The sequence below is a fragment of the Asparagus officinalis genome, chromosome 8 (assembly GCF_001876935.1).
Source record: "Asparagus officinalis chromosome 8, Aspof.V1, whole genome shotgun sequence".
NCBI classification, from domain to species: Eukaryota; Viridiplantae; Streptophyta; class Magnoliopsida; order Asparagales; family Asparagaceae; genus Asparagus; species Asparagus officinalis.
Window position 1 is genome coordinate 29,179,623 of NC_033801.1, and position 18,696 is coordinate 29,198,318.

The window sequence follows — 18,696 nt, forward strand, 5'->3', positions numbered from 1 at the left end:
TTTACTCAAAAAAAAAAAAAAAAAAAAAAAAGAAAGAAAAGAGAAAAAGACGAAGGCCCCGATTAGCTCAGGAGGTGGAAAACTTTAGTATTAGTTTGTTGCTCAAACAAGTAACTATAACCGCGCACATCGATTACGGGAAGGCTCAAGTTCTTGACGTAGGAAGGATTTTTATTTTATTTTAATAAAATCGTAATCTGTGTATAGAGTATATAAATTATAATCTGTGTAAAGAGTATATAAATTATAACGCAGATATTTCTTAGAAAAAAAATATATTTCTGATACTAGTAGCTTTAAGTCTTTAATATTTTGAAATTAGTCCCTCAAATCATGAAACTTCATATTGGGTCCCCTAATTATTATAGATTGTTTGAAATGAATCCCTATCAAAATATTGGACTAATATCAGAAAAATACAGAAAGTTGTCGACCAAGAGTTTACCCTGATAAAAAAAAAAATCCATAAGAACCCAAAATATGGGACCAATAGGGGGACACGTGAAGTGTCCCACTCCTATTGAATAATGAGCTGACCATTATTAATGATAGCCAGCTCATTATTTAATAGGAGGGGGACACCTCACTTGTCCTGTTGGTCCCATATTTTTGGTTCATGTAACAAAGCTTAAAAAAAAAAAAAAACAAATAACCTCCCCCTTGCCACCTCATCACTAAACTTTCGAACTTCTCCCTCTCGCTTCAAAGCCCAAAACCCAGCTTGCAGCTGATGCACATCCCTTCCCTCGCACACTCACTATGCCAACCTCCTCCACCACCTCACCTCCCTCCCCCTCACCTCCTCCTCCTCCTCCTCCCTCCTCCGCCTCCGCTCCGTCCACGCCCACATCCTCACCTCCGCTTCATACCCGGGCCCACATCCTGCAACCGCCTCCTCCACCTCTACACCCTCCTCTCGACCTCCCTCCGCCCTCCTCCTCTTCGACCCCACCTCCCCGACATCATCTCCCGAACCACCCTCCTCTCGGCCCACTCCAACTCCGGCAACCTCCCCTCGCCCGCCAGCTGTTCGACCAAACTCCCTCGAAACCGGCGATCGCCGTCTTCTACAACGCCATGATCTCCGCCTATTCCCGTGCCTCCGATGGCCTCCCCGCCCTCGAAGTATTCCGCGGCATGATGCGGTCGCGCTCTACGTCAACTAGACCGGATAACTACACTTTTACCGGAGTTCTTAGTGCTGCGGCGGGCATTTTGGGGATCAACGTGGTTATTTCTAGCCATCTACATTGTGCTGTTATCAAGTCCGGGACGGGGAATGTCGTGTCCGTGTTAAACGCGCTTATTGCACTATATTTTAAGTGCGATGAGGATGAGGCCATGGGTTATGTGAGACGGGTTTTTGATGAGATGGGCGAGAGAGATGAGCTGACTTGGACTACGATGGTTGTTGGGCTTGTTAGGAGAGGGGACGTGTGCGCTGCACGTCATGTTTTTGATGAGATGGGGGGCAAGTTTGATGTGGTGTGGAATGCGATGATTTCTGGGTATGTTCACCATGGGCTTTTTGACGAGGCGTTTGATTTGTTTAGAGGGATGATTTTGTTGGGGATCAACCTCGATGAATTTACTTATACTAGTGTTCTCAGTGCTTGTGCCAACTCGGGGAGGTTCAAAGATGGGAAGGCGGTCCATGCCCGTCTCGTTCGTTTTGGACCTGATTTTGATCCGGATGCTTCTTTGCCAGTCGAGAATGTGTTGGTTACGATGTACTCCAAATGTGGGAAGGTCGATGTTGCGAGAAGGATTTTCCATGAGATCAGAAAGAAGGATGGCGTCTCTTGGAATGCCATTTTGTCGGGGTATTTGGACTCAGAGAGGATCGAGGATGCCCTTGAGGTCTTCAATAAGATGCCACATAAGAACCAGTTGACATGGATGGTTATGGTTTCAGGGTTTGTCCACAATGGACTCCCTGAAGAAGGGCTTAAACTATTCAATTGGATGAGGTTCGAAGGTGCCAAGCCGTGTGATTATACTTATGCAGGAACTATCTCTGCTTGTGCTGAGCTCGGGGCATTAAAGCACGGCAGGCAGCTCCATGCACAACTAATCCAAAATATGTACGCGAAGTGTGGAGCTGTGGAGGATGCACACTTAGTGTTTCTTGTGATGCCCAATGCGGATGCTGTATCTTGGAATGCAATGATTGCTGCCCTTGGGCAGCATGGTCACGGAACCGAGGCGATCCAGCTCTTTGATGACATGATCAAAGAAGGTATAACCCCAGATCGGATCTCTTTCCTCACGATCTTGTCTGCTTGTAGTCATGCTGGCTTGGTGGACAAAGGTTTACAATTCTTTGAATCTATGACACGTGACTATGGTATAAGTCCTGGGGAAGATCACTACGAAAGGTTGATTGATTTGCTAGGCCGAGCTGGGCAAATAGAAGAAGCTAGAAATGTGATAGAATCGATGCCATTTGAGCCGGGACCTCCTATTTGGGAAGCAATTCTCTCTGGATGTCGAATTCATGGGAATATGGATCTTGCTGTCCAAGCAGCAGATAAGCTTTTTGAGATGATCCCAAAGAATGATGGAACATATGTTCTCTTAGCCAATACTTTTGCAGCTGTTGGGCGTTGGCAAGATTCTGCCACGGTTAGGAAACTGATGAAGGACCGGGGAGTGAGGAAGGAGCCAGGATGTAGCTGGATTGAAGTCGAAAGTAAGGTTCATGTTTTCGTTGTTAATGATACGAGACATCCGGAAGTGGAAAAAGTGTGCAATTTCCTCAACATGATTGGAGCTAAGATGAGGAAGTTGGGATATGTCCCAGATACTAAGTTTGTGTTGCAGGACGTGGAGTCTGAGCACAAAGAGTACGTGTTATCGGCTCACAGTGAGAAATTGGCTGTTGGGTTTGGCCTTTTGAAGTTACCTGTTGGTACTCCGGTCAGGGTTATGAAGAACTTGAGGATTTGTGGGGATTGCCATGCTGCAATCATGTTCATGTCGAAGGCAGTTGGAAGAGAGATCATTGTAAGAGATGGGAAGAGATTTCACCATTTTAGGGATGGGGAATGTACATGTGGGAATTACTGGTGAAATGGTTTAAATTTCTAGCCAACAGAAATTGTAGCGCTCTTGTTCCCTCCATCTCCTTTAGCCTCTGCCGCCATCTCCTGGTAGCGTTCAGGCTAATCCTTCAAATCAATCAAGGTACTCTTTTTTTTCTCCACATAAAACTCTCTCTTTATTTTGAAAGCCTAGGTTAGTTTTTATGCATATACTTCAATTGATTGGGGGGAATTACATGCAAAATATCGGGTAACTTGTGTTCCCTTTTGTTGAAACTTTATTCTCTCTCTTCTTAAGTCGGACAAGGACTATAAATTGAACTCAGTTGCCTCAGTTTGTTGGCAAATTTTTACCACCTAGATGGGAATGCCCCCCACAAGTTTAAGATTAAATTTTAGTTTAATATGCAAAATGAAGATGTTGTTAAGTCCCCAATCGAAGAGTGCTGCTACGGGAACCCAAAATATGGGACCAAGGGAGGGGACAGGTGAGGTGTCCCCTCCCTATTGCATAATGAGTTGGCATGAGTTGGCATGACCAACTCATTATGCAATAGGGAGGAGACACCTCACCTGTCCCCTCCATTGGTCCCATATTTTGGGTCCTTAAATCATTTTCCCCAATCGAATGTAGTTAGACATATAGTGAACTGTGTCTTGAACCGGTACCTTACTAACAGTCCATAAATCACTTGTATAATAATAATAAAAAAACCTAGACCCCGAAAACTGTCTCCACCTCCAGCAAGTTCTCCACACGACAATGCTACCTCTTGGGCTTCCTCATTGCTGGCAGCAGTAGCGTCGAACAGCAGGTATACTTTCAATTTCTTCCTTTTTTTTCTTCTAATTTTCTCCTTAGACGTCTCTCAGTTACCTTCAGTATACTACTTTTTCTTTCGGTTTGAACTTTGATGAGATTTTTTTTGGAGTTCTGTATAACTAAAGTGAATGGAGAAAACCCTGATTTATTGATGAGATAACATGGGCTTATATAGGCCCCTACAAAACACATCTTACAAATAACTCCCTAACTATATTAATATGTCAACACTCCTCCTCAAGATGTGCGAAAGATATCCACTAAGCCCATCTTGTTACATCCTCTAATCATATCTACTGAGCTAAGTCCCTTAGTTAGACAATCTGCTGCCTGATCCTTAGTTAAAACATGACTTAACTCCAGTAGTCCATTGTCCAACTTCTCTTTGATGAAGAATCTATCGATCTCGATGTGTTTGGTTCTATCATGCTGCACTGGGTTATTGGCGATACTGATGGCTGACTTGTTATCACACCACAGCTTCATCTTTGCTCCTTGATTCGGCTTCAGCTCCACCAGCATACTCTTTAACCACAACAACTCCGCAACTCCCAATGTCATAACTCTATACTCTGCTTCAGCTGTTGATCTCGCCATCACTGACTGCTTCTTGCTCTTCCACGAGACTAAGTTGCCTCCTATAAAGATACAATATCCTGAGGTAGACCTCCTGTCATCAGCACAGCTAGCCCAATCAGAGTCACAGTAACCCTCAATGCTCATATGTTCATTCTTCCTGAATATCAGCCCTTTTTCCGGGGGCACTCTTCAAATACCTCAGAATCTGGTACACTGCGTTCATATGACCATTCCTCGGATCATGCATGTAGCGACTCACCACGCTCACTGCAAAAGAGATATCGGGACGTGTGTGACTCAGATAGATCAACCTGTCCACCAATCTCTGGTATCTGTCACGATCATCTGGTTCTCCAGCCTCAGCACCCAGCTTGAACTTCTGGTCAATCGGTGTAGTTGCAGGTTTGCACCCTAACATCCTTGTCTCCTTGAGAAAATCCAGCGCATACTTCTTCTGGGATAGGACAATCCCCTCCGCTCCTCGAGCTATCTCTATTCTAAGAAAGTATCGAAGCAAGCCAAGATCTTTCACCTCGAATTCCTTACCCAGTCTCATTTTGAGTTGGACAATCTCCTTCTCATCATCCCCTGTAATAATCATATCATCCACATATACCGCAAGCATGGTAATGTAGCCTCCACTCCGTCGAAAGAACACGGTATGATCGGCGTTAATCTGTTGGTACCCCATACCTATCATAGCCCTTCTGAATCTGTCGAACCAAAGCACGTGGAGACTGTTTCAGCCCATAGAGAGACTTCTTCAATCTGCAGACCTTGCCCACTGTCTGATCTATGTCGAATCCTGATGGTATTTTCATGTATACCTCTTCCACTAGATCTCCATGAAGAAATACATTCTTCACATCTAGTTAGTGTAGTTTCCATCCACCATTTACTGCCAGAGATATCAAGGTCCTAACAGTGCACATCTTCGCCACCGGTGTAAAGGTCTCATCATAGTCGATTTCATATGTCTGACTGTACCCTTTTGTCACTAGACGAGCCTTATAGCGCTTAACATGTCCATCTGGATTCTGCTTCATAGTAAAGACCTACTTATATCTAACTGCTCTCTTCCCTACTGGTAGTTTTACTAACTCCCAAGTACGGTTCTTCTTAAGAGCCTCTAGCTCCTCGTGCATAGCCGCTTTCCACTTTGGGTTCTTCTTAGCAACCTACCAGTTATTAGGTACAGTAACAGAGTCCAATGATGCAATGAATGCTCCATATACAAGGTGTATGTTAGAATATGATACAACTGGGCAAGATCCCAACCATATCTATCGGGAGGATTTCCTGCGTTGCTGCGAGTAGTCCTCCGTACTGATATTGGTGTAGGATGAGTAAGGAGAGGAATGATATCATCTTGAGAGGAATCTGGTGGTGGTGTAGGTGTCTCAGGAATCGGGACAGGCGTTGGCAAGGGACTTGGCACCAGTGACACTGTAGGTACTGTTTCCGCAATTTGCTTCCCCTTTCTACTATAGGTAAGTAGCTCCTCCTGAACCGTGGGCCTAGCACCTCTTGTCTTATTTTTCTCTTCTTCTTTATTCTCCTGCTCCTCCTCAACCAATTCTCCCTCCCAAGGAATCGATACAGAAATTGATTTTTCCACATTGTTCACCGATCTCTCACCATTCTCCCCCTCTCGCCTCATACTTTCAGTATCGGGCGAGTTACCAACGGATGAAGTTACTTTCCGGGTGTAATATGGCTCGAGTTCTCGAAAGTGCACATCCATGCTCATAAACAGTCTCTTCTCCACCGGGCTCCAGCAAATATACCCCTTCTGAGTAGCAGAATATCCCACAAAGATGCACTTCATCGTTCTAGGGGCAAGCTTCCCGACGGATGGCCTGTTGTCCTTCACAAAGCACACACAGCCAAACACCTTGAGTGAAAGAAGCCCACCATTATCTCCCTTCAACGTCTCACAAGGAGATTTCCAATCCAGCACTCTAGAGGGCATTCTGTTGATCAGCGCTGCTGCGGTCAGCACTGCTTGCCCCCACAATGTTTCTGGCACATTCATGGAGATCATCATACTTCTAACAACCTCTAAAAGATGTCTGTTCTTCCTTTCTGCTACTCCATTCTGAGCTGGTGTATATGGACATGTAGTCTGGTGCTGTATTCCATGAGCTGACAAGTATTCTTCAAGTGCTCTGTTGGTATACTCTGTCCCATTATCAGACCTCAATACCTTCACCACTACTCCGTATTGAGTCTGAATATACCTATGAAAGTTTTGGAAGCAACCAAACACTTCACTCTTATTTTTCATCAAGTATAACCAAGTAACGCGAGAGAAGCAATCAATGAAGGTAACAAAATACTTGTATCCATTCATAAAACTTGTGGAATAATGCCCCCAAACATCTGAATGTATTAGGTCAAATGCATGAGAACTCCTTTGACCAGAACTAACATAAGAGCTTTTAGTAAGCTTTTCAAACTCACATGCATCGCACACAAGTTTCTGTTTATTTGCTTTTTCAAATAAAGATGGATACAACCTACTTAAAACACTAAAGGATGAATGTCCCAAACGCTGGTGATGAAGCATCAACTCACTCTCAGCACTCATCTCAGATCCTACTCCTGCTCTCTCTACGATTAATACTAACACTGAATCCAACCCTTCACGATTCAAGTACCACAGTCCACTACTCCATGTGCCAGTCCCAAGTCGTCGTCCCGTTCCCTTCTCCTGAAAGATCACCTTGATAATGTTAAAAGAAACAATGCATTTTAGTTGGAGTATGATAGAACTAATGGATAAAAGATTGACTGAAAAGGAAGGAGCATGCAAAACATTGGACAAAGTTATCGAATTTCTACAATTGACAGTACCCTTACCAACCACCGACTGAAATGTACCATCAGCTGTTTGGATACTATCAGTCCATGCTAGGTGAGTATATGATGAGAACTCACTAGCATTACCTGTCATATGTCGATACGCACCATAGTCGACTATCCATTCTGATGACTTATCGGGGGACATAGAAACAAGAGCATGTATGTCATCAGTACCTTTGGTCGGATGAGCATAAGTAGCAGTGTTGCCTCTAACGAAGAATGAAGTAGATGCCTCCCCTGTCCCACTCCTCCTGTCTCCATCTCCTGCTACTCTCTGCTTCTTCCTGAGTATCTCCAGAAGCGCATGATCTTCCTCAGTAAAGACCACCTCAGGTGCTTCCTCTCCCTTTACTACAATTAGATTCGCCCGATTGCCTGCTCCTCTTCCACCTCGTCGACCCCCACGGCCACGACCACTACCTCCAAACTATCCATGACCACTCGAATCTTCTTCCTTGGGTGGCTTGGTACAAGCATGCCTTAAATAACCCACTTCATCGTAGTTATAGTACTGTCAAGTCTCCCCCTTGGATCCAGAGTTGGAGGCTGCCAGTGCTGACTTCACCACAGAAAGTCCGCCTGTCCCCGCCTGCAGCCTAGTACGTGTCTCCTCCTGGATCATGGCCGAGCAGAAAGTCCGCCTGTCCCCGCCTGCAGCCTAGTACGTGTCTCCTCCTGGATCATGGCCGAGCCTGTCTCCTCAAGTGTGGGAATCTTAGCTGAGCTAGCAGCAATGCAGTCCTCTGACCAAATTCCGATGCCAGCCCCTTGAGGAACACCATTGTCCTCTCCTGTAGAAAGGCCTCTCGCTCCTTACACTCCGGGTCCTTACAGCTCGCCCGAGACAAGAAGTGATCATAATCTATCCACAGACGCTCCAGCTCTGCGGCATACCCTTGGACAGTCCTCTCTCCCAGAACTGTGGCGTCGATTTCTCCCTTGATCTGGAACACCCTCAGGTTATTCCCCACCCCATCATAGATCATCCTCAACTTCTCCTAGACATCCATCACCTTCCCGATGCCATATACTATGGCGGCGATCGACTGACCCAATGAGTTGAGGAGCCAGATGTACACCAACATATGAGTGGACTTCCACTCATCTCTTCCAGCTGAGCCCTCAGTCGGCTCTATCGTCTCTCCTGTCAAGTACCCTTCCAGGTTCGTCCTTGTAAGGGTGTATCTTACCCGTCGTGATCAACTTAGGTAAGTAGCTGGTCCATCAAACTTCAGATCGATGGGTGGAAGCTCTAATTTTTTCGATGGTCTTGTCGCACTCTCACCAGCCGACAACTTCATCAACTGCATCAAAGTTGAGACCTCCGCGGGGTTCAACTTCTTGATGATCTCCTCCATCGATCAGGCTTTAGATCAACATCAAAGTTGAGACCTCCGCGGGGTTCAACTTCTTGATGATCTCCTCCATCGATCAGGCTTTAGATCAACCACCTGTTCTCCTTCTCTTCAAACCCTTGTTGTGCGCAGTGAGAATTTTGACAGCACTTCTGCTGCACAACAAGAGTAAGATCTCAACTAAATTCTTATTTCTCAAAGAAAACAAGAATCGACAGTGATATATCTCAACACCGTGAGATATATACTCTTCCTCTCATTAGTTCTAAGACTGACATGTCGAGGTAATCCAACAAGTTACACATCCTCTCATCAGTTCTATAATTGATATGTCGAGGGAATCCAACAAGCTACACATCATCGGCAGCGATGCGCGCGCGGGTGCGGCCCCTCTTGTCCCGGTGTGGCGCAGCGCCGGTGCAATGTGGGGCAGTGGTGTGTTGCGCCGGCTAGGTTTCGGAGGGGCAGCAGGTGCAAGTGCCTGGCGCTGTGGCCGTGCAGGTGGCAGCGGGCAGCGGCCGTGCAGGTGCGGTTCGATGGGTTCGCGGGCCTTCGCCGTGAGGCAATAGGTTAGCCGGGTGCAAGCTGCGGTTATCGGTGGCCGTAGCGGTAGCAGCGCTGCAGCCGTGCGACAAGTAGTGGTAGCGCGTTAGTGGGTGGTTGCTTTCGACACGCTCAGTGACATGGTTGGCTCGGCAGCTGGGGCTTTATTGGCCGGATTCTAGTTTGCGGATCTGTTTGTTAGTGGTGCTGCCTGGGCTTCACGAATGCCGATCTTGGTGTGTGACGCTGAGCAGCGCATGTTGCGCCCCGAAGGCGGAGGTATGCGGTAGAGGCAGACGACTCTAGCGTGCGGACGAGGTCTCGTGACGGCGAGTGAGTGCTGTGGAGGACGGCTACTGGCTCTGATACCATAAAGTGAATGGAGAAAACCCTAATTTATTGATGAGATAACATGGGCTTATATAGGCCTCTACAAAACACATCTTACAAATAACTCTCTAACTATATTAATATGTCAACAATAACTTTAGTGTTTTAAGGGTGGAGTGTTTTGATTGGGTTCTCTATAACTTGTAGTGTTTCCTTGGACCTTTATTTCCTCGGCGTCTCTTCTGCTATGAACCACTTAAGCCCCACGAAGCCTAAGCAGTGCCTCACTGCATTGCACCGCTTCCTTTCACTTTCCGCTCTCTGCAAGCTTGATGCATAATCTAATAACTTTGAGCCAAGAATTTCGTTCATTAGTATTATTAATCTAAGCTCTGAAATGTTAATTGGATTCAATTGCAAAGATATAGAGTGACATATTTGTACTGGCTTCAGACCCTTTCTGGTATGCTTGAATCATTTCCGTCTTCAAAACTCAATTCAAGGAATCTGCAATGTTCTCTGAAGATTAGACATCAATCGCTGGGAGATGATTCTTTCTCCTGTCTACTCATTCAAATAGCCGTGCTTAATCACTAGTAGAAAATTAAGCATCACAGACGGACGGAATTTCTGGTCTTTGTTATGCCCAAACATGAAATTCTGTCTTTAAAAGTCCATCTGCATTATGATATTTTCCAGCCAGGTTTTGTACCCATGCTGACGGGATAAATTTCATAGCCCTAACCGACCATTTTAATCTAGACAGATGTTCCGTCCTCAATGTTAAAAAGGAAAATTTCATATCCCTAACCGACCATTTTAATCCCCTGATCCTGCCCTAAAACACCTCCCTCCATATGAGTTTACTACTCCTAATCGCGCCTCCATATATTAGATGCAATATGAGTGACTAGAATCTGGTTTTGACACGAAGCGTGGTTACTATCATTTGTTATCAAGAGGCTACTTTCGAAATTGAAATCATTTGTTTATATTAACGACACGAAATGCGTCTACGATCACATCCAACTTTTATATATTATAGGAAAATAGGAGAGATTAGCTGCACTCAATGACATTAAGTGTGATATTATCTTATTTATTGAATAAATTGAATAATTTATTTTTTATCTAATCAAGCAGCCCAACAACTATAGCTCCTTTGAGGATTCCCTGTACCGCAAATCTCAGGTTAACTAGGTCATTGGTTAGTGTATTTATCTCCTAATTGGACCTTTATACCTATGTTTTAGTTTGCTTGAATGACTGGTCATGTAATTAAAAAACTAAGTGGATTACTAGTCACTTTTAACATTTTTTTATCAATGTAAGTTGTACATTTTTATTCATTTTTAAGCAATACAGCTTACTCAACGTCACAACTTAATATTTTCAAGAATAAAATGTCAAATGCAATATAGTTATCCAATACAAGTTGCCTGACATATCACAAGTTTTCATTTCAAGTGATCAAGATATTAAACATATGAATAACTTTGTTATGTCAACTGGTCAAGACTTTTTTATGTCACGTCATTGAAAACCATCATTTCAATTGACGGAAAGCATTAGAAGTGATTAATGATCCAATTAGTATTTAATTACATGATTAGTTATCCAAGCAATTAAAACATAGATGTGATTGACCAATTATGTAATAAATACAGTGATCAATGATCCAATTAACCATCTCTACGATCAACTCTGATAACTGGTAGCTTGGATAAGAGTTCTGAAGGTACACAAAAACAACATGGTTAAACTCGACACTTTTTTATAAATTTTTCCATTTCTCAAAGTACAGTTATTTTTTTTATAAAAAATGTGCTCCACGATCTATCAAGGTATAGACAGATTAATCAATCATGAGGTATTCTTGCAACATTAATGTGAATCTTATATTTTATGTATCCAAGTTTTTGGTTTCTGTTCACCTTCATCCATGCTTATTGCCATTTTCTGGACTATATTTTGCAGATTTCAAGTATGTTTTGTAAAGACACAAGAAATGTTTTGTTTACAAGAAAACAATGTACCCTATCCAGAAGGTATGCCCTCAGTATTGTGTTGTAATATTGTTGTTAAGGGAGCACACATGGTTTTTCACCCTCATTTTGCTAATGCTCTTCTTTAATAACTTGGACTTTGTTTTTGCATAAAAAAGTTGATTATTTCTGTTTAAAACTTTGATAAATAAATAAATGAGATTGCTACATTGTAAGCTGTGATTTACTCTTGGTACTTTGCATTTGAGGTTGACCTGCAAGACACTGTGGCCGAATTGACTCAACAATGTGAAAGAAATATAGTAGCCTTAGTACGTAAGACGGCAAGAGTTGCTATGGCTATCGTTCAAAGGAGTGAAGCATCCACTTGGATCCCCTAAAGCTCAAATTCATGCACGTCCTGCGGTTATAGGTACTGTGTTTTCTTACAGCAATGTTCTGAATTTTCTTTTTACAGTTTTCAGTTTGATATTATTGCAGCTGAGGCTTCACAGAAGATGTTTATACAAAGTGGATAGTAATACAGTACTATGTAAGCACAGTAGAGATATTGAACAACACACAGGGATTTGACGTTGTTTGGTCAGTATGACCTACGTTCACAAGCGAGAACAATAGAGGAATTCACTAATCATAGAAGAGAAGATTACAAAAAAGATTATTATCTAATCTTACTTAACATCACCAGATAATCATACAAAGAAAGAAAATAACTCTCTCTGTCTCATTCTTTTCTCTCTAACTCCTCTCTTTCTTTTTCTCTGCCCCGATAATCTTTCACCATTGATGCAATTTATAGCCTCTCAATACTGTTGATGGAATGATAAATCTCCGTCAGTGAATAGATAGGCTAATTAATGATGAATAGATTGGCTATGATGAGAATTATGAGGCAAGTCACAATTGTTGACAATTAAGGCAATCATAATCACATTTTCACGTGGCCAAAGAGGCACTTTCTTTGACACTTAATGCATATGGATGGCCATAATCTTGGAATTGGCGGCCGCATTTGCTGATCTTATTCAAGTCACTCTCGTAGGTGTGTTGTTGAATAGAAAACAATTTATATATGTCGATGTATACTTGTGCTTTCTAGAATTTTTTTCCATGCTTGGTTAGGCCAAAAGCTTTATCATATCTTTGTTTACCACCGTCCGTCCATAACCAGTAAAGGCCTATTTGGTTAAATTTTTTAAAACGCATTGTTGCTACAGTATGGTGGAATTGGGTGGTTCAGTTGTGCCTGACTGCTACATCAGTTGTGCCTGACTGCTACAGTAACACAACCCCATTCACTAACTTTTCGCTGGGAATTGCTGAGGGTCTGCCAACTCAGCTACAATACACGACCATTTTAACCAAACAAACAAAGGAGTTGATTGTAATACTGTGGCGCCTGACACCTACAATATTGTTGCGCGTCGGCGGAAGCGTGCGTACAAACCAAACGAGTCGGCGAGCAACGGGAGGAGAACAACCAACGAGTACAATTCACAAAAGAAAAGCTGAAATCACACACAAACATAGATATTTACGTGGTTCGGCAAATTGCCTACGTCCACGGGGAGAGGATGAGGAGATTTCACTATATAGAGGAGAAAACAACGGGTTACAACTCTCACAAACGCTCAAAATAACCCTAACCAAAGATCTTTCAATCCCTCACAATAATCTCCCTCTCAAAGTGTTCAAAACAATCAATAATCTCTGATTACAACTCTCCTATAAATCCTAGAAATCGCATCTCTCTCTCTCTCTCTCTTGTGTGGTGTGTGTACACAGCCACACACACACACACACACACAGCACACACCACACATATTATATATATATAATATATATATATATATATATATTATGCAATTATATTATATATATTATATATATATATATATATATACTATAGTATATATATATATAAAATATATATCATATATATAATATATATATATATATATATATATATATATATATATATATATATACATATGTTATATAATATATATAATGTTATATATATATATACTATATATTAATTATATATATATATATATATATATTATATATATATATATATATTATATAATATATATACTATATGATGATATACTATATATATATATATATATATATATATTAATATAGATATATATAATATATATATGTCGTAGCCCTGGTGTGGTGTGGTGTCGTGTTACTCGTGTGTATACATATGTGTCATGTGAATACATATATATTATATAATAATATATTGTAGTTATATATATATATAATATATAGTATATATATTATATTATATAGTATATATATATATATATATATATATATATATACACACACACACACACGTGTGTGTGTATGTGTGTGTGCGTGTGTGTGTGTGTGTATACATCAGTGATCATGGCAGAGACAAGATGGAAGCTAAGTCACTGAAGTGTACATTCATTGGGTACGACATTAATGAGTTCGGGTATTGTCTTTAGGATGAGAAGAACATGAAAATCATCAGGAACCGAGACGTCATATTTAATGAGGAGGTGATGTACAAGGACAGGAAAAATGCCAAGACGGGTCAAAGTAGTGGGAGCAACACTACAGATGCAGGTGCATCTGAGTACATGGATTTGGAGGAACTTCCAGATGAGGGAGACAATGTCAATTCTGACCGAAGAATGGAGGAGACTTCAGGTGCAGAACCGACTACCCAGGGCAAGGAGCTTAGGAGGTCATCTAGGATACCCAAACCGAATCCTAGATATCTCTCATCACTAGACTACCTACTTTTGACAGATAGCGGAGAAGCAGAATGCTATGAGGAGGCTATACAAGTGAGTGAATCTCAGCAGTGGGAGCATATAATGCAAGAAGAGATAGATTCTCTCCACTCTAATGAGACATGGGAGTTAGCCCCGCTACTTGCACAGAAAAAAGCTTTACATAACAAGTGGGTCTACCGGGTCAAGCAGGAGAGTGATGGAAGAAAGAGATACAATGCCAAATTAGTCGTGAAGGGGTTCCAACAACGGGAAGGAGTGGATTATACGGAGATATTTTCCCCCATTGTGAAGCTTACAACCATCAGGGTGGTGCTAAGTTTGGTAGCTGCTAAAAATATCTACCTTGAGCAGTTAGATGTGAAGATTGTATTTCTTCATGGTGACTTAGATGAAAAAATCTACATGAAGTAACCTGTTGGCTTCATGAGGAAGGAAAGGAAGAGATGATGTGTAGTCTCAAGAAGAGTTTATACGGATTGAAACAGGCCCCAAGACAGTAGTATAAAAAGTTTGATAACTTCATACAGTACAATGGCTATAGCAGATGTAATTCAGATCATTGCTGTTACTTCAAGAGGTTCGAGTCCAGCTATATTGTGTTATTGTTGTATGTTGATGACATGTTAGTTGCAGGACCGTGTTTGCAGGAGATAAACAAGCTGAATAAGCAGTTAGCATAGGAGTTTGCCATGAAGGATCAGGGTGTAGCGAAGCAGGTTCTTGGGATGCGGATCAGTCAAGATGCGGCTGAGGGGACGCTGGAGTTGAGTCAGTCTGAATACATTGAGAAAGTACTTCAGAGAATCAACATGCAGAATGCTAAGGTTGTTAGCATGCCCCTTAGAAGCCAGCTCAAGTTATCTGGAGAACAATCGCCCAAGACTGATGCAGAGAAGGAGCACATGAGAAAGGTGCATTATTCATCAGTCCTTGGCAGTCTGATGTACACAATGGTTTGCACGAGGTCGGATATTACCCATGCAGTGAGAGTTGTGAGCAGGTTTGTAAGTAATCCAGGGAAGCATCATTAGAAGGCCGTAAAGTGGAGCTGGGTCTTTTTGCAGAAGATTATGACGTTGTCCATAACTGAGGCAGAGTATATCGCAGTAACTGTTAGCCCTTATGTTTTGATGATGTCTTACAACCACCATTATCGGTACTAATGGCTTATTGAGTGCAAATGTAGTAAATCCGTTTATCAAGCTTGTTAGTGCCATTAATGGAGGATGGATGGAATATATGCTACAACGATGATATCCAAAGGAGGAGGAGGCATAATGATGAAGCAATGTTAATTCAAGAACAACAAATCCATAAAGAAACTTCATCAAACTTAAAGCCATTAAGACTCAAGAACTGTATTCTATGTGAGGATATTAGCTAGTTTTTATTTTCTCTCTAGTGCTAGAATGTAGGCAAATAGTTACTGATTTTACTTGAAGCTATTGGGAATCACACACACGTTTTTATACTTATGTTTTTAGGCGTTTTTCACAAAATACTTTTTATCACAAGTATGAGGACCTATCTGCAAAATTCTTTTTCCAAACAGTTTGTTTTTAGTATTAAAAACATTTTACAAAGTTTCATAATTTTCAGAGGTCAAATAAATATTTTACAAATATTTTAAGTTGAGTCAAAAATCAGTTTCAGCAATATATCAGAAAGCGGTCGACCGGACCGGTCGACCGCTCCTATGATCATTCAGAAAGCGGTCGACCGGACCGGTCGACCGCTCCTATGATCATTTGTCAGTGTTTTTCCAGAGAGGTCGTTGGTCGACCGGTGCGGTCGACCGAAATCTCGATTTTTCTATCGGTTGACCACGCCGGTCGACCGATGATGGTTCTGTTTGTTTTCCAGATTTTCTTAGTTGTTCGCGGTCGACCGAATTTTCGGTCGGTCGACCGAAGCATTTTTTCGGTCGACCGAAATTCCCTTCGGTCAACCGAAATTTGTCTTCGTTCAGCCGCGACTTTTTTCAAACGGTCATTTACCTGGAACACTATGCTTTCACTTAACAGTGTTTGGCACAGTCTGAGATAAGGGTCTGAAAAGGAGATTATTTTCTTAATTGGGAAGATTGGGTTTTGTTTTTAAATTGATTTAACTCTTCTATTTAAACCCCAGACTTCTTCTTCCTCAGCTGCCCTAACGTTTGTAAAAAACCAAAGAGAGACATTGTCTTCCTGAGAAAAATTTTCAAACCTGTTCTCTGTGTTTTTTCTCTGTGGTTTTGTGTGTGTTCACTTCCCAGCTTCAGTAACTCTTCTCTTTGCCATAGGGCCTGTGTAAAGAGAGAGTCTTTCATATTTTCTTCTGCTGTGTTGAGTGAGATCTTGTGTAGATCAACTGTGAGGGAGTGTGATCTGTTGAGATCAAATTGTGTAGTGAGAGATCGTGTGAGATCGCTGTGTAGACGAAGTTCCGGCTTCCAAACCGGGTGTGTAGTGGATTTCTCCTCGAGAGTGGGGAGCGGGGACGTAGGTCAGCGGGCCGAACCTCGTTAACACATCGCGCGTCAAGGATAACGATTCCTAACTCTATCTCTCTTAATTTGATTGCATTACTGTTTTGTGGTTTGCTTGTATTTAATTTTATTGCATATTAGAGCCTCTTGACCCTAATCACCCCCCCTCTAGGGTCCAACAGTAACGAGGCGAGCAAGAAGATGATTTGGTTAACTGGGTGCCTGGAAGAGTTGTGTCTGAAACGGGGGAATGAAATTCTTTATTGTGATAGCCAAAGTGCTATACACCTTATTAAGAATCCAGTATTTCATGTCAGAACGAAGCACATCGAGTTACGTTACCACTTCATACGCTCGATGATTGAGGACGTGAAGTTATAGTTGGAGAAGATTTTGGGGAGCCAAAATCCTACAGATATTTAGACTAAGACAGTCACCATTCAGAAACTGGAGTTGTGCGCAACTTCAGTTGGCCTTCATGCATAAGAGATGAGGGCGGAGTCACATAGGAGAAGATGTTTGTTAAGAGAGAGCTTGCTGATGGCGGTTTGATCTCCAAGTGGGAGATTGTTGGAAAATGGGTGTAGACCCAAACCTGTCATCGACTCCAGGTGAGGTCCAGTCGACGACGAGATTCAGACGAGGCGACGACACAACTCAGGCGAGGTCGAGCTCCCTCAGGCGAGGTGGGTTTCAGGCGAGATCGTCGAGGCGATAAGTGTTAGACCATTGAGGGGGGTGATTAGGGTCTTATGCTAATCTAATCCGATTTTATGCCAATTAAAACTAATTAATAAATTATTCTTACAAGATAGATATACAATATGATATAAGCAAAAATATGCAATATGAACAAAGAGATATATCCTAGCAAAGAAGTATATGATGAAATATATGCAAGGATATATAAACTAATGCAAGGGTGAAATAAACATAACCTAGATAGTTGGTTAAAATATGCAAAGAGCAATACACAATGGCGATATAAGATATGAACATAAAAATAAGTGCGCCAATGCAATCTCAAACAAATGATATGTTCACGGAGTTCGGTCCCCACAACCTACGTCTCTGCTTCTCACCTCGAGGAGATCTCTACTATCACAACCGGGTTTTCTACGCTTACCCGAATAACGTTTACACCTCACAATATCGGTTTTCAACGCTCACCGATCAACGTTCACACCTCACACTCTCACTCAGTTTTCTAGCTCACCGAAAACTTTACAACAACACACTTGGTTTTCTAGCTCACCGAAAACCTTACAATCTCATAATATAACAAAAGTTGTTCTCTACAATGGATGAGAACTCAATTAAGCACAACTCAATGTTACAATCCCACAACCCAAATTATAGTATGAATGTAAATACAATAAGCTCAAGTGGGTGTGTGTAAACAATGAGTGAAATCAAATCTAAACTCAATTAGCAAACTTACAATAATAAGAATACGAAAATCAATAATAAAATTGCTAGAGAAAAGAGTTAAAAAACTTCTCTATAAACATAAAGAGAGAATGATGAAATATTAAAGATGAACTCCTCAACAAAAACTCAAACTCTCAAATGCTTAAAAGCTTTTTAAACAAACACTAAACAAAACTTAAACCCTTGTTAAAGCTTTGTTAAAACATTTTCTTGGCTTATCATGAAAGATGAGATCAATGGGGTATTTATACCCACTCAAAACTTCAGCAAAAACCCAATCAAAACGATCAAAAAGCCCAAGAGAAAACAGCTTAGAAACTAGCCGTTGGAACCTAACGATCAGATCGACGGTCGACCGCGACGGTTGACCTCGAGCACCAAAAAGACAAAACTGAGCTCTGGAAAACAGACGGTCGACCGCGAAATTCTCTGGACTGCATACGGTCGACTGCCACGATCGACCGCAAGCC

At 41.9% G+C, this 18,696-nt stretch overlaps 1 protein-coding gene across 1 annotated transcript; it reads left to right on the forward strand.

The window, feature by feature from the left end:
- Positions 671–12,183, forward strand: LOC109822773 (pentatricopeptide repeat-containing protein At1g25360-like). The gene is given in 4 exon segments (XM_020389017.1): positions 671–1,010; positions 1,013–3,186; positions 11,517–11,587; positions 11,794–12,183. Coding segments are annotated over 2 exon segments (2,340 nt in total). The 5' UTR covers positions 671–730; the 3' UTR covers positions 3,073–3,186; positions 11,517–11,587; positions 11,794–12,183.